General features: G+C 39.0%; 1 protein-coding gene across 1 annotated transcript in view; it reads left to right on the top strand.

The window, feature by feature from the left end:
* eys (EGF-like photoreceptor maintenance factor) overlaps positions 1-15,589 on the top strand; it is a 206,135-nt gene that overhangs the window by 66,751 nt on the left and 123,795 nt on the right. Inside the window, exons 22-25 of the mRNA XM_088421408.1 lie at positions 553-750; positions 4,726-4,847; positions 7,185-7,303; positions 8,875-9,134. Of these exons, the coding sequence (XP_088277534.1) occupies positions 553-750; positions 4,726-4,847; positions 7,185-7,303; positions 8,875-9,134 (699 nt within the window). The remainder of the gene's footprint in view (positions 1-552; positions 751-4,725; positions 4,848-7,184; positions 7,304-8,874; positions 9,135-15,589) is intronic.

Genomic DNA, 15,589 nt, shown 5'->3' on the forward strand with positions numbered 1-15,589 from the left:
TAAAAAAAAAAGAAAAACATGATCCAAGTTGAACAATTACAATTGGTCAGTTGAGTGTGATCAACATAAAAAAAAAAAAAAAATACATTCAACGAGAAATATCAACTAGAAAGTTCACTTTGACTTGAACAAATATATTTAAACTAGCTCAACTTAAAAACAATATAAAAACAACACTTAACCAATGGCAGATGTTTACATTGTATGTATACATTTTCAGTGTAGGAGCGGAGGGCATTTCATTAATTCACAATAATGTCTTGGAACCTAATCCCTATCACATACGAAAGGCATTATTTAATTTCTGAGATTTAGGTGAATTTAAATCATTTACAAAATTAGGTTAGTGCAGAGCATCAAAGCTGGTCATGGAATGCTGCCAAAACATTCATCTGTGTTTTCCTTTTCGGTTATTTACCTTTTTTCTCAGGCACTCGTGACCTTGAGTTCTAGGAATCAGATATTAGGGAGGGAACCTTTAAAATCCACAGCCCTGCTATTGTATTCTGTTTTCGACAAGACTGTCTAGATGCTCCTGTGCATTCACCCTAGGTCCAAACTGTGACTCGTTACCCTGTGAGGCCAGCAATCCGTGTGAGAATGGAGCTTTGTGTGTGGAAGAGTTGGATGAGGACCATTATCCTTTGGGCTTCCGGTGCCGCTGTCGAAGAGGATTCACGGGCCCCCGCTGTGAAATCAACGTGGATGAGTGCAGCTCTAGCCCATGTGTCAATGGATTCTGCTACGATGGTAAAAACATACAAACAAAAAAAACCTTACCTTTCCAGCATTCTTAATAACATACTCACACTGACATTTTACAGCTGGGTCAATGCTGAAGTTACTGTAACTGCTGAGTGTAATGTGAATGGGATGATGCCATATGATAGGGTAATCTAGGACACTCTCTGCAGGTGTAGGCGTGCCTATTTGCCTCATATCAAATGAAACTAGTGTTGCTTGAATTTGTATAAGTGATTGTAAATGTTAAGCCATTTTAGAAAATTGATGGATGGATGAATGAAATGAGGTAATTAAGTTAACTGAATAGGGAAGTTGGCAAATTGCACATCGATCTAACTTTCGACCCTTTTGATTGATGGATTTGATTTCTCGCCTCTTGCAATGGTTTTTGAATGTTAAACTAAATGTTACGCTGTTTGGGTAGCATGGTGCCATCTCACAGGCAAGGGATTCTGGGTATGAACCTTGTTGTTTGATTGAACGAGTACGTTCATGAAAAGTCCATTGCTTAAAACTTCAGTGTGAATGGTAGTTTGTCTGTTAAAGTGTACGTGTATAGGGAAAATATACAGTGGGCCCCCGTGTTATGAGATTAATCCGTTCCGTGGTTGGGCTCGTAAGGCGAATTCACCGTATGACTGGCAATCCAAAACTATGTTAAATAGCTTATGCGTTTGAGCCCCAGGTAAAAACATCCAAATTGTACATACATATTAAAAATTGGTACCAAAATAGTACAGTAAGTGCTACGTATATGTACGGTAATATACAAGTAAACAATCAGAAAACATCATACAAAAAACATATAGAAAGGATTTATTTACCTTTGAGTGCCGCTTGTTATACCCATATTCACTAATCAGGGTTAACTCCAGCATCGTTTCCATATAAATCATCTTCATACTTCACTCTTTAACATCACTAGCAATCTTGGGACCCATGGCAAACCCTTTCAACTTCGAATTAAGCAGTAAAATGCACTATGAATAAGATTTTTTAACCACTCACAATCGAACAAAGCTTTACCATTCCGCCATTTTAAACAAGTGAGGGCAACCAATAGCAGACCGCCATCTCCGTGAGGAGATGCCGACCAATAGCAAGCCAGAATTGTAGTGACGCATAGCAGGTACAGCAACTGAAAATAAGTGTAATTACCTCAAAACGCCTGCAGATGGAGACAAAACTAAACAAATATAGCCAAGCCCCGAGGGCAGGGGTGGGCAACTCCAGGCCTCGGGGGCCGGTGTCCTGCATGTTTTCCTGTTTTCTCTCTCAAACACACCTGAATCAAATGATTAGGATTATTCTCAAGCTCCAGCAGAGCTTGTTGATGAGCTAATGGTTTAAATCAGGTGTGTTAGGGAGAGAAAACTGGAAAACATGCAGGACACCGGCCCTCGAGGGCTGGAGTTGCCCACCCCTGCCCTAGGGTCATGACAGTTATTTTGGTCGGAAAATACCATAAAGAGGGGATGAAAAAACTCAGTTTTCCATGTCACAACATGAAAATAACATAAGTCAGGGACGCTGTAACGCGGGGGTCCACTGTATATGGTTCATCAGAAAAAAATGGCATTGAATTGTATTGTACTTTGATTACACAGACTTTATGAGAGAAAGCTCATAAGGGCCTACGAAACCTCATGTCGGAGATGCCATGGCCGCAGTCATATTTGATCCAAAAGGCTGAGCTGTGACCTCGAGTCATCAATAGGCATGTCTGGATGCTATCGTCTGTGGCAGGCAGTACCAGCTTGCACAGGATTCCAGTCTACGGCCACTTTAAATGTGTAATGCGAAGCGTATGGGTGCCCCAATAATAAACGAAAAACAAAGACAAGCACTACTTTTGAGTGCTGAAACCTATTAATTTTGAACTTAAATCAAACACAGAAAAGTGGCTGCATAATATGGTTTACAACATTTATTTAACTCGAGCCGTCCATGAAACATGTAAAGACATTGGGTTTTGGATTTCACATTGTTTTTTGTTTTTTTTTCTGAATTTAAATTAAAAACCTGGTTCATCTTGTGAGATACACTCAATATATAATGTGTAACCCTAACCCTGTAACATAATGTGGCATTTTAACTGAAGCTGTGAATGATGATGTTCAAGGCCAGAGACTTTTTTTAAATGAGCGTGTATTTATTTATTTGTTTATTTATTGAAAAGGATCATTTTTTTTCCAAGGTTTTGACATTCAATTAGTTCAATCTGTATAATGGTGCTATGAGAGAAACGGAATTTAACAAGGAAATTAAAATGAATACCTTATTGCCTGGCATGAAATCAGAATTGAGACCTTGCAATTGGCAGGCTGCTACATGATTTGTGTTAAATTCACCATTTTAATTTACTCAATTAAAAATACATTACAAGTTACATACGTTACAATAAAATACAAGTGACTCACTTCAGGTGTACTATTTTTGTTTGTTTGTTTTGTTTTAATAATTTTGTTTGTTTTGTAGTTTTAATGTCAAATTTGTTCGACAGTACTGCCATATTACAACAACAGCACCTCCTCAATGCTGAGTCATTACAGGGCAAGGCATGAAGACCAAGCCCCAGACATCCAGCAATTATATCTATTCCCAATCCACTTATATTTTTTTTTTAAAACTCGTGAAACGTCATTTTGCCCCTTCCTGACTGACAGGTGCCAAGCTCAGGTGGTTGGAGAAATGATCATTTTCTCCTCACATACCAGCCATAGAGTGATCTAGAAATTGTTATTTTTTTCTCCAATCTATGGGACCCAGTGAAGTGCACCGGCTGCACCATCAATATTTATTGCTATCAACCCTACTGATGAGCAATCTTTAATATAGATGGAAGGGTTGAATCATTGTATTTAAATATGATGAGAATACAACTTGTGAATTATCTCCACATGTTCCACAATTGCTCAAAAAAGATGATTTTTTTTTTTTTTTAAATCAGATGAATTCTTTCCTAGCCAAATTCAGCTCTCCATCCACATATGTCTATATCATTACATTGTATGTACTCTATTTTGAAAATTATTGTTTTTGTTTTTTTTTCTTTTGTGGAACAAACTTGACCCTGTGATGGGGTGCCCTCTATATGGTTTTACCACAGATCACAGCCGCCTGTCTGGATTGATCTTGATTGTAGCCAGTTCACTTCAGGTTAGTCACGCTGGACCTCTAGGAGCCTCTGGCCCGGCGTTCAACACCAGGCAGCCTCATCCCTGGGGAGAGCACCACATAGCCACAGTGGTTGATGAGTAATGCTTCTACCACCCAAGACCAAAAGCATTTAATGAGAGTAATAGTGGCAACACACACCAAGACAGAGTGACAGCATAGATTATGTGGTAAATCTTTGGGATAATGAAGAACCCTGGGACCCTGACTGGGGAAGTAATAAATTCACTCGAGAAAGAAGCACAATTACCTCTGTCACTGGCTAACTGTGCATCAATGTTGTGTTGCAGGGGCATAGTGATGCATCCCTTGTCATTAGTAAGTAAGGGCTGCGGTGGAAACGCATTCTAAGCAGTAGGATATTTCACAAAGCGGTGTAAGAAATTGGCACATTTCTCCTGGCGTCACTTGAACCGTGAACTCTGACGGCGTAGAAACAAATGACAAGCCTGACGGCCATTTATTGAGAAGAAAAAACTGGATTATAAAGGCAAAGAGGTGTAAGGGTATAAAAGGCTGGTGGCCAGCAAGGTTAATCTAAAGATGGTTAAAGTGCCAAACCATGTCAGAGTTATTGACCATTGCTGTACTATGTCACACAGTAGATACAGTTAGCTGGAATGTTAGAACGATGCATTAATTTGAACAGTTTAACAGTTTTCATTAAAAGCGCGGTTCAACACTTGAGAAATTATTGGTGATGCTAACAATTACCTCTGTAGAAATGGAGTGCTTCCTGCTGGGAGCAGTGACTAGTAACTGATGATGCAAGGAGATGTAAGTAAAGTGCTGATCTTGTTTCAGTTGTAGATGGCTTTTATTGCCTTTGCAATCCTGGTTATGCTGGCCCGCAATGTGAGAAAGACATTGATGACTGCGTGAACAATCTGTGCAGCAGCAACTCAATATGTAAGGACCTCCATCTGGTAAGTAGACAGATTACTTTCTTTTCTATATGGCAGTATAAAGGAGTGATGTAATAGACTTTGAGAGGGCCTCGAAATGGAAACGTGTCCCATTAATCAGTGCAGCCGGTAATCCCCATTACATATGGACTCATCTAATTCACATAAGGTGTTGCCGATTGCCTGGTAACCATTATGCTTTTACTGTGACGTGGCGTGTTGTAGTAAAATATCCAAAGCTGTTATGTTATCATTATTGCATATCCAAAGGGAGAGAAAATGTAGCAGCTTGTGTCAGTGTCATCAGGATTGTGTAGCCAGTACGAACAGAATGTCTTACTGAGGGATTTATTCACCATCCGAATGAGTAAATTTGCAACCTAGGAGCAGTGTGGAATCATAAGAAGGACAAACTAAGCAAGAGGTGAATCGAAAATTTCCTCTGCAGTAAAAAAGAATCAAATATATGACCACTTGCACTTTTCTTTGTATCTTCTTTTTATTCAGTGGATTTAGGTGCAAATAGTGAACTTAGTATGAAAATAATAGATTGTAATAGTTTGAGTACATCTGCTTGATTTCGACAAGTGTTCATCCCTGGTTAAGGAATTAACTTTTATAAAAAACTTTTTTATGTTTGATTTGTGATGTTTGATGATGGATCTTGTTCTGTATCTACTTCGATTCAATGGTTTTACCTGCACATAGTGAATTGAATACTCTTTGAATGTTAGAAATAAATGAATTGCATTTGTTTGATTACCTCTGCTAAATGTTTGACAAAACAGGTGAATACTGCTCATTAAGTAATGCAGTTTATGTGTAAAAATATTGTTCACGTGGAAAAAAAAAACCCATCAAACCTTTAAATCAATGAATAAGAAATTGAATAGGAAATAATGTTCATGTATGTTGCCATGTTACCAAGGGACTGAGCCTAAATTAATTATCTCTACCAATGTCATCAAAAGAGCTTGTTCCTTTCTCTGAAAGGAGTATTCATTTAAAAAATAAATAAATAAATCACACAAGATTTATATTATTTGTTCACTTTTAATCTCCAGATTTTAGTTCCAAACTCTCAGGTGGTATTTTGTGGTGCTGTATGTTCTACCCTTGTTTTTGATGGTTTCACCTGGTAGCATTTTTTTGGGCTCATTTTTCTTTGTTCCATCAACGGAGAAGTGACAGTGCCTCAGTTGGTTGCAGATTAGTACATTTGGCCTTAATTTATGTCAAAGCTTGGTTAATCGATTCCACGTAAATGACAGAATTTTTAAACATGAATTACTTGATAAGCATGCCCTGGCTGGCAAACAGCCCAGAGTGTACTTTCCCTTTCGCCCGAAAGTCTGCTGGGATAAAATACAGCTCTTATCATGCCGATCTGTAATATACTATAAACTATTTTCTACGCAGGAACATTTGACTTTTTTTTTCTTGTCTCTCCCTGAACTCATTATGAATACTTTTTGCAACATAGTCTTGTTTACAGCCCGGCCATCGCTCTCTCTGAATACAGAGTCCTATGGAGCTTATTTTGGAAAATTGCTGTCCCTGAAGGTGACTTAGCGGCAAAAATGAGATTATGTTCTATTGCCAGGGGTAAAGAATTGGAATATCCTTAAGGTATCTAATTTATCATTAGACAGCTGCACCCAACACCCCTCTCACCCCACCCCCTCCCTTAGCATACACACCACTGATTAGCATACCTTCAACCCACAGCATCCAGGTCTATTTGGACAAAACATTGGCAATGATGAATTTTGGGAAAAAAAAAAAAAAAAAAAAAACCTTTGACCACACATATGAACCCATTCCTTATGCAAGGTACAATGTAAATTAAACCATTAATCTTTCATTATATGATTTATTGTACTAATACAGGCTGCAATGATGAAATCAAGGACAAATCATTCACATGCTGTTAGAGACGATGGCAGTGAGATAAACTAACAGCCAATAAACATACATTTTAAATGTTTCTCGCAAAATATGTTGATGATGTTGCTGTATGCTTGATGGAAGTTACCATACGTCTTGAATGACACAAGTTGAAAACAGCCTTTCATTTCATCAACCGGCTGGGCGAGAGGAGCAATGCATATGCAGCGATGCAAAATGCTCGACAAGCGTGAATCATCCACTGTTCAAATAGATTCCCAAATGGATTGCATGATGCGAGTGGGGGATTGTACTGTATACTGAATTTGAGGAAATTTTATGCCAACATGTTTATGCTAAAATGTAATTAAGTGATTTAAGCAATCCTAAAAAAAAGTGTAAACCATTTTCCAGTTTAATTAAGGAATATTTTTTTTTCTTTTCTTTTTTTTTAATGTTGATTTAATACAGAGCTACGAGTGTGTATGTCACTCCGGCTGGGAGGGAGAGTACTGCCAACAAGAAATTGATGGATGTTTGTCACAGCCCTGCAAAAATAACGCCACCTGCTCTGAACTCAAAGGCTCCAAGTAGGTGCATGCGCTAGATTAGATGCATCACTCATTTAAGGACAAAAAAAAAAAAGAGCAGATAGCATAATGTCCTTCTATTGGCAAAGGGCATAATGAATTGAATATGGCAAGGTAAAACAAATGAGTCGATGACTGGCTCGCAGCATGAAAAAAAAAAAATCCAGGGTGATGTGTGACTCATTGGAGATGTCTTTCTGCTACAGCAGTAAAAATGTGGAGGGCTTGAAGAAAATGTATTTTAGTGCTCACTGCCACCGAGTGGAATAGTCATCCGCTGCTTCATTGCCATAGATCCAAAGCACACGCTCAATCTTTTTGTAGCACTACTGAAACTACACATCTACTATACAGATCTGCTACAGATACTCCAGTGATTAGGGCAGCCTGGCTCAGGTGCGAGAGTACTTGCCTTGCTTTAGGGAAGTTATAGGTTCAATCCCTCCTGACTTGTTCAAGACCTTTGTGCTCTTACAAGTTAAAAGTGTATCACCTGGAGAGTCCTACCAACATCTGTTGCGAATTATGGTATGTTTGAACATTTTGGAGATGAAACTCCTTTAATGAGGTCTGCTGTCTTGAATTGCAGAGCACATCCTCCACTTGATAGAAGTCTTCACCCTAAATATTTTTTTTTCTCTCAGAAAAAGGAAACAGGTGGTAGATGTAATTACTTCAGTGTGACTGATTCTCTCAAACTTCACAATCACAAACCACTCGGTGAGTTCATAGATTCTGTTCACACTAGGGAGTTACTGCTTGAGCCCAGCTGGATTGCTATATATTGCCAACTTCGACAAATGAACGAAACAGCAGTACCACTACAGAAGCATGTAAACAATCTGCCAGAGAATTTATAGTGCCATTTGAGTGTTATAAACAAGTTGTAAAGATCTTACCTTAAGTCAGTGTTTCTCAAATAGTGGGGCGGGCCCCCCCAGGGGGGTGTGAGGCGATGCCAAGGGGGGCGTGGATGACCTCAGGGAAATGGATTTGGTTTTGCCATGTAAAATGTAATTGTGATAAACTAAATATTGGCATCTTTTTTTTCCGGGCACTTTGATGAACTTGTTTTTTTCTTTGTTTGTATTTGTTTGTCTTGTTTTTTTTTGTTTTTGTTTTTTGTTTTTGCTTAGACAAACCTTTAACCTATATAGATGCTGTAAAAAAAGTAGGTAACAGTTGTTGAAAGTTGGTTTTCTTTTGGCAGTGAAATAGGTAATAGATACAGTTTTAGGTATACCTATACCATTTTTATAGATAAAAATCGTATTTATCGTCAGCGTGGCAAGTCTTTCGTGGAGTGAGGCTTTGCAAAATTTAATTGAGAAGCACTGCCCTCAGTGGAGACAGATTTTCCCGTTCTTACCCCTTTACCTTTGTCTTGTCTATCATGTTGCTGTGCGTTTGCCCATTTACTAGCTAGGATGTTTTGAATAACCACAAGTGTTACAGAAAATGAAAGTAGGCCATGCTGCTATGTGTTGCAAGTCAAAATTTATATGACGAGCCATCTTCAGGTCCACTGTTCCACTTTTTTTAACTGACAAATTTCCATATTTGGTGTCAAGGTGTATCTGCTCACCAGGCTGGACAGGTGCGGACTGCAAAGAGAAAGTGAATGAGTGTGAATCTGGGCCTTGTCTAAATGGAGCTCAGTGTCAGGAGTCACATGTACCTGGGGATTTCTCATGCACCTGCCCCCCCTTTCTGAGCGGTCCATTGTGCAACAAGCCTTATGACCCATGTGATCCCCTCCACAATCCCTGCCTGCACAACTCCACCTGCCTGACACGCTCCGATGGAACGGCCTTCTGCACATGCCCAGCTGGTGAGTGTGCACATGGCCTCATCCGCACATTGAAGGTTTTTTTTTTTTTTTCCCCCTTTTACAGCGGGTTGGGTATTCTAGTGTAACTACACTAATAGGTTATTCTATTTTGGCATCCATGTTAATTTTAAATACAATCATCCAATAGAGCTGCATTTTATGATGCGGCAGCTAATCTTTTTTTCTTTGCTCCCCTCAAAAATGAAACCTAACCCAACCTAAAACTCCCAAAATATAATTTGGGCACATTTTGGTAAATAATGTAACTTTAGTTATATATAGCCACCACTCTAACTATGATACCTCAATATAATGCAAACATGCATGAGTGAAATTCCAAGCACCCTAGCCCAAATGAGGCTAGACTGTACATCCATACATCCATTTTTAATAGCCGCTTATCCTCACTAGTGTTAGAGAACCCATGTGGGCATGAGGAGAACATGTAAACTCCACACAGGATGACTGGGGCAAGACTCAAATTGAACTCAGGACTCTGAACTGTAAGGCAGACGTGCTTGTCAGGAATAACCGCGGGACACGGGCGGGTTAAGGACCCTAACCAGACACACGAGAGTTCAGTCAATATCAGTTTATTTAACACAAAGCGCATGGACAAGCATGGGAACAAAAAGAGATTAAAAGGGCAAAGTACAAAAAAAAACACGAAGTACAAAATATGGAGAGACAAAAGTGTTCAAAAGGGAGGCAAGGCAACAAGGGAGTGGAATCTGCAGAAGAACCACTGAAACAAAGTGACAACATGAATTGTAAGTGAGCAAAAATTCCAAAAAGGCAAAGTACCAACCAAAATGACTCGAGAGAACTGAACACGAAACAGGAACGCTGAGAAATTCACTGAACTGCAATGAGTGTGGCGAAGGAATAACCCTGCATCGTTCTCCTGCATCGGCCGTCCTTAAAAAGACCCTGATGAGAAATTGGCAAGAGGTGGGCGGATGGTGACTCCGCCCCCCTCATGGCAAATGGAAAACCCCGCCTAGAAACACGACAATATATATATATATATATGACTAAATTTACATGATCATTTCTAGATACATGGCTAGGGAATACTTTACCTTGGGAAACTAAAAAAAAGTGATTGTTGGTAAAGCTCTGATTAAAGACCGGATTATGCAACTATAGATCATTGATACTTTTGGCAGCTTTAAAATATTTTGTCGAACACTTTCCTGTCTGCAATTTTCTGTATGGTGTGCAGGTGCCCTTTAGAGAAGCTTAGATTCAACAGCTGCCAATTTCAACTCACAAAATAAGTTTTCCCCCCTGAAAAGTCTGTCAAAACAGCTGTGGAGCAAAACTGAAGCTGCTGCCACAATTTCACCTCACCCCATCCAACCATATGGTCATGATTTGCATTCATTTGTATATTTTACCATATTTTACCTTTTTTTTCCCAAACACCCTTCCGCTGTGGGCTGTTTGGTGACTACAAATATTTGTTTTTCTTGTAACCCATCAAACTTGCAATGAATTTCTAGTCTGTGTGAAACAGTCAGTAGAAGCACCACCTGTCATGCAACCACAAGTTAATGCTAATGAGATAGGGGCAGATATAAGTTCAACTGCTTTTTAAATCATTCTCAAAAGCAACACATCAATGTCAGTCTTAAATAAAATCACATATAATTCCCATTCATGTAGATGTGACCACTCAAAATGTTTAAGTTGATTCTTGCGAAATTGTGAGTGTTTCACTGCTCTAAAGCACATCATCACTGTTCTGTGCCTAATGGCACTATCAGTGCAAAGAGAGAGCGATGTTTCCAGATATAAATAGAATGGCTGGGTTGGTGTCTGAAGGTTTCCTTGGAGAGGAATAAGAAATTAGGTGCTTGCTGCATACATTACACAAAGAGCTTTGCGTGGGTTCACTCGTTTTCACTTCACAAAAGCACGACTCACTCCTATTATTATTCAGCATACATTCGTCGTATGTAGCTACTACCTGTTGGGTTCATTTGGGTTTTTTCCTCCGTAAACTGAGCTTTCATTGTATGCATTCAAAATACCATTTCAACATTCATCCATCTATGTTCTACCTTTTACCTTACCCACTGTCGAGGATGAGCCGGATCGCAAGTTCACTTGAATAAGATGATGAGTACAATCTGAGTGCAAGACTGCTATTCACATTCAACCACACAGAACCGAACAATAATGTTTTGGGAATGTGGGAGGAAATTGAAGCCCTACTATCCAACTATCCAAATTTCACAAAGAAGGGTCCAAACAGAGATTGGAACAATGAACTTTTTTTGTCATCGATGTCTGTTATATAAAGGGAACAAAAGGAAATAAAGCACACCCTTGAGGGTGCTGCTGTTTTTTTTTTTTTTTTACAGTGCAATTAATTAAAATCTCTAATAATAAAAATCAAGTTTACCAATAGATTAGGCAATAGACATTTAGATATTATCATTCAAATTCAACAGGTGAGTCTGTAGGACATGAACAGAATTTTGCAGTGTGAAATATAGTGAACTTGATTACCTTTTGACCACAAGGTTCTGGGAGGAAAAAAAAAACACTGGCAATGGCATGTCCTCTGCTGTAATTTAATGGAATCCAATACATGGTTTGAATTTTATAAAAAGGTCTTACATATAATGCTCAGTTTTGACTGACTGAAATTATTAAGACCTCATCATCATGGCAGTTTTGGTTGCATTGCATTATACCTAGAGACAATTTAAATAAATCTTGGCATTCCCCAATTTCGCTGCCCGAAAAAAAGTAAAAATACCAGAAGCAATCCAAAACTAGGTTACTTACTGATAACATTCTCCAAGGGCACACGCTCTTGTGGTATTCTCTTGACGGCTTGGATAACACCTACACTTTTTCTAAACAGCTTTAAATTTAAAGAATAATATTTGAGATTCAGTATGGCTCTTGTACTGGATCACATGAGCTTAAGCAGGTGCACTGTATATCCAGTGCAGATGCCTGCTATGATGTATAGTGGAGCTATATAAAAGATGAGGGAGTTCCGAAACCTGAAAAACTATGTCAGCAAATTCTATGTAATACAGAGCAAGCATAAACAGCTTCACTTTATTGCTTGACTTTGCTTGATATTTTCTGGTTGTTTGGGTCAAACCTGGTCCTGAATCTTTCAATAAAAGTCAATGAACTCTGGAAAAGCCTCCGTGCTAAATACTTCTAAAGATATTGCTAAATCTTGATGATATTACAGCTGGCAATTTATAAATGTACCCTCCCACATGTGCACAACACAAGCTAAATGACATTCCATTTATCGATTGTCAACTAATTTATCATTTATCAACTAATTGTCAAGTCCCTGCTGGGTACCTATCAATAAATTATGTTTTGATCTCAGGGGTACCAATGCTCTACTTTTCCCCAATTTCTATATCACTTTATCATTTGAAAACAAATGATCGTTTATTTATTTTATTCATACATATATCGTAATTATTCTGCCAGTGACGCATAGTGACAGGTGGAAGAATTGACCTCTTCTGTTAAGTGGCAGAAGCTAGAAAAAATAGGTATGCTCTTCTTCCTCTTAATAACTGTGTTTACATTAAAGGAGAAACAGAGGCGTTTGGCATATTTGAGGACGAATACCATTATTACTAAAACAAGAAACACAGTTACTTTTATACTCCAATACATCACCTCAAAACAATCTCAAACCTTTTCACTGTAAGATAGCAAGTAACAATAAATATTTATCCACAAAAAATGTTCAAACAACACAGATTCTGGTTCAGATGCAGTCGACTCCTCTATGTATATGTAAGCTAACTGTTCTAATTATACATCATACTGCTCAAAAGGTCCTCAATAACATCCAAGTTGGTCCAGGTATTACTAAATCACCTCTGAGGCATTGGCCAGAAGGCACAAGCCAAAGTGCCTGTCCAGCACAGATGTTCTCCTGTGGTGTTAATGAGAGAGCATCTAGAGGGAAGTACAGACTCTTGAGGAGAACAAACTGAAAAGGATAGCATAAGGGCAGAGATCAGGGATAGGGTTAGTGGATGACAAACACAACAAATGAAACAACAGGAATAGCGTCTGTGAGCACACCACTGTACGCATTCACACTTAAACGTCTCAAGCATTTCTTAGCCTTGTCGGTTTTGTGCTCAATTGAAGTACACACTCAAAAATGAAGTACACAAATTCCTGTCAAATTAAAAAAAAAAAAAAAACTGTGAAAAGAATCAGCCCTCTTTCTGAAATCTAAATAAAAAATAATGAGCATACAATTACAGTGCATATTTTGTCCAGTAATATGAGACTTCATAACATTTAACATATCATTGAACACATACCACTTGGAAACATACATACACAAATATAATAATGATGTAAAATAATTTGATATTAATAGTGATTTTAAACTGGTAGCATTAATTTAACAGCGCCTATCCACCTAATTACTGCTCTCATGGGCATTGGCAAACTCTAAATACGGCACAGATGTACTCTGGGTGGGCTCAGATAGACATTTGGCAATTTGGTACACAGATGTGGCTTGGCGCAGGTAGACAGAGGCAGTCTGTGCCATCTGCGCATGCAATCAGTGCGTTTCTCTCCCCATCCCTTTAAATGTGGTGCACCTGACTCGCATGGAAAGTTCAGACTTGGCAGAAAATGTGAGAATGCCCAATTACACATGGGCGGAGTCTGATGTGCTTGTCTGGAAGGTTGAAGCTCGCAAATTATTTGAAACTTTGAATAGACTTCCACTGGCAGATGATGTGAAATTGTCCTGGGATGAAGTCAGTTGTTGTGAATGAGTCTTTCCACAGCACTCTGAACCGCTGCCCGGTGTAAGAAGTGGGTCACTGATGCTACGAAGAACAAACTAGCAGCAGGTAACTTGTTGGACTGCTCCCAACTTCCACCATCCCCATTGAAGCTAGGAAGGCGATGGTGGCATGCAGGCCGGCATATCATGAATTATATTTTGAACAGTTTAAAACCATTATGGAAATAGGATTAATTATCTAGCCATCTATCCATTCGCTACCGCTTCTTCCGGGGTCAGGTTGTGGCGTCAGCAGCTGGAAGCCCAGACTTCCCTCTCTCCCCGCCACTTCATCCAGGAGGGTACCCAGGTGTTCCCAGGCCAGCCGAGTGACATGTCCTCTCCAGCCTGTCGAGGGTCAGCCTCTTCCCGGTGGAACATGCCCGGACCACCTCACCTGGGAGGCATCCCAACGACATACACGAGCCACCTCAACTATCTCCCCTCAACGCAGTTCAGCATCCTTCTTTCTATATATTGACTAACTTACCTCCAGACATGTCTGAACCATCTCAGTCTGGCCACTCTGACTTTATCTCCCAAAACTCGAACATGTGCTGTCCCTTTGATGTATTAATTCCTGACTCTATCCATCTTGGTCACTCCCAAAGAGACCCTGAAGTTTATCTCTGCTACCTCAAGCTCTGCCTCCTCCCATTTCCTCAATGACACTGTCTCCATGCCAAACAGCATCACTGGTCTCACCATTTTCATTTTTGCTGAAACTCTTCGATCACACATCACACCTGACACTTTTCTCCATGTTCTCTGTTCCAACCTTTCTGTATGTACATGCTTCCTCACCTCTTTTCCACACACTCCATTGTTCTGGACGATTGATGCTAAATAGATGTTGCTGGTTTTTTTGCTCTTACTACTTTTTTGGTTGTGAGTCCTCTGTTTCTTCTGCAGACTCCAGCCGCATAAAAAAGGAGAACTCCTGGAATCAGTCATTCTACTCATAAAAATTCCCCATCCTTACTGGCAGTTATCATGCTGGAATTTAACCTCTGAGCCTTTCACAGCAGGTCTTTGATAGAACAGCAACTCTTGGCTTGTTTCTCTGTGGTTTCGCTGCATAGCGGGACACTTTTGTTCACAGCAATCTATATATATATATATATATATATATATATATATATATATATATATATATATATATATATATATATATATATATATATATATATATATATATATATAAAAAAAATTTTTCATGATTAAATTAGCTGTTGTGACTTGTGGCTATTTTTGAAAGAGCTTTTGGGCTATGTACAGCTCAGTGTGACGAACCAATCACAAGGCTTTGTGCTAACCAGTGTGTGCCAAAGTCTCCAATGTGCATACAAACATCTCATGAAGCCTGTGTTGGTGGGAGCTCAGGACAGAAGCCTTGGGCAACTTGTACAAACTCGTCTGCATTTGTATTTACTCAGAGACCTCTCATTTGAAGAAAAAACACTGGTCTGGATAAGGTTAAAGACAATAAAGCTATTCTCAATCAGAAAAATTTCCAATTTATTTTTAAAGTCTCTAAGAGTAGAAACTCAAACTGACACGAAATTCATTTTGAACAAAGACTTTATTGTAGTTGAAAAATCATTCATTTGTTTTATTTTTTTTTAAAACAGTGTTTGATGCA

The sequence above is a fragment of the Hippichthys cyanospilos genome, chromosome 8, assembly GCF_059441005.1.
Source record: "Hippichthys cyanospilos isolate Australia breed blue-spotted pipefish chromosome 8, RoL_Hcya_1.0, whole genome shotgun sequence".
Taxonomy (NCBI): Eukaryota; Metazoa; Chordata; class Actinopteri; order Syngnathiformes; family Syngnathidae; genus Hippichthys; species Hippichthys cyanospilos.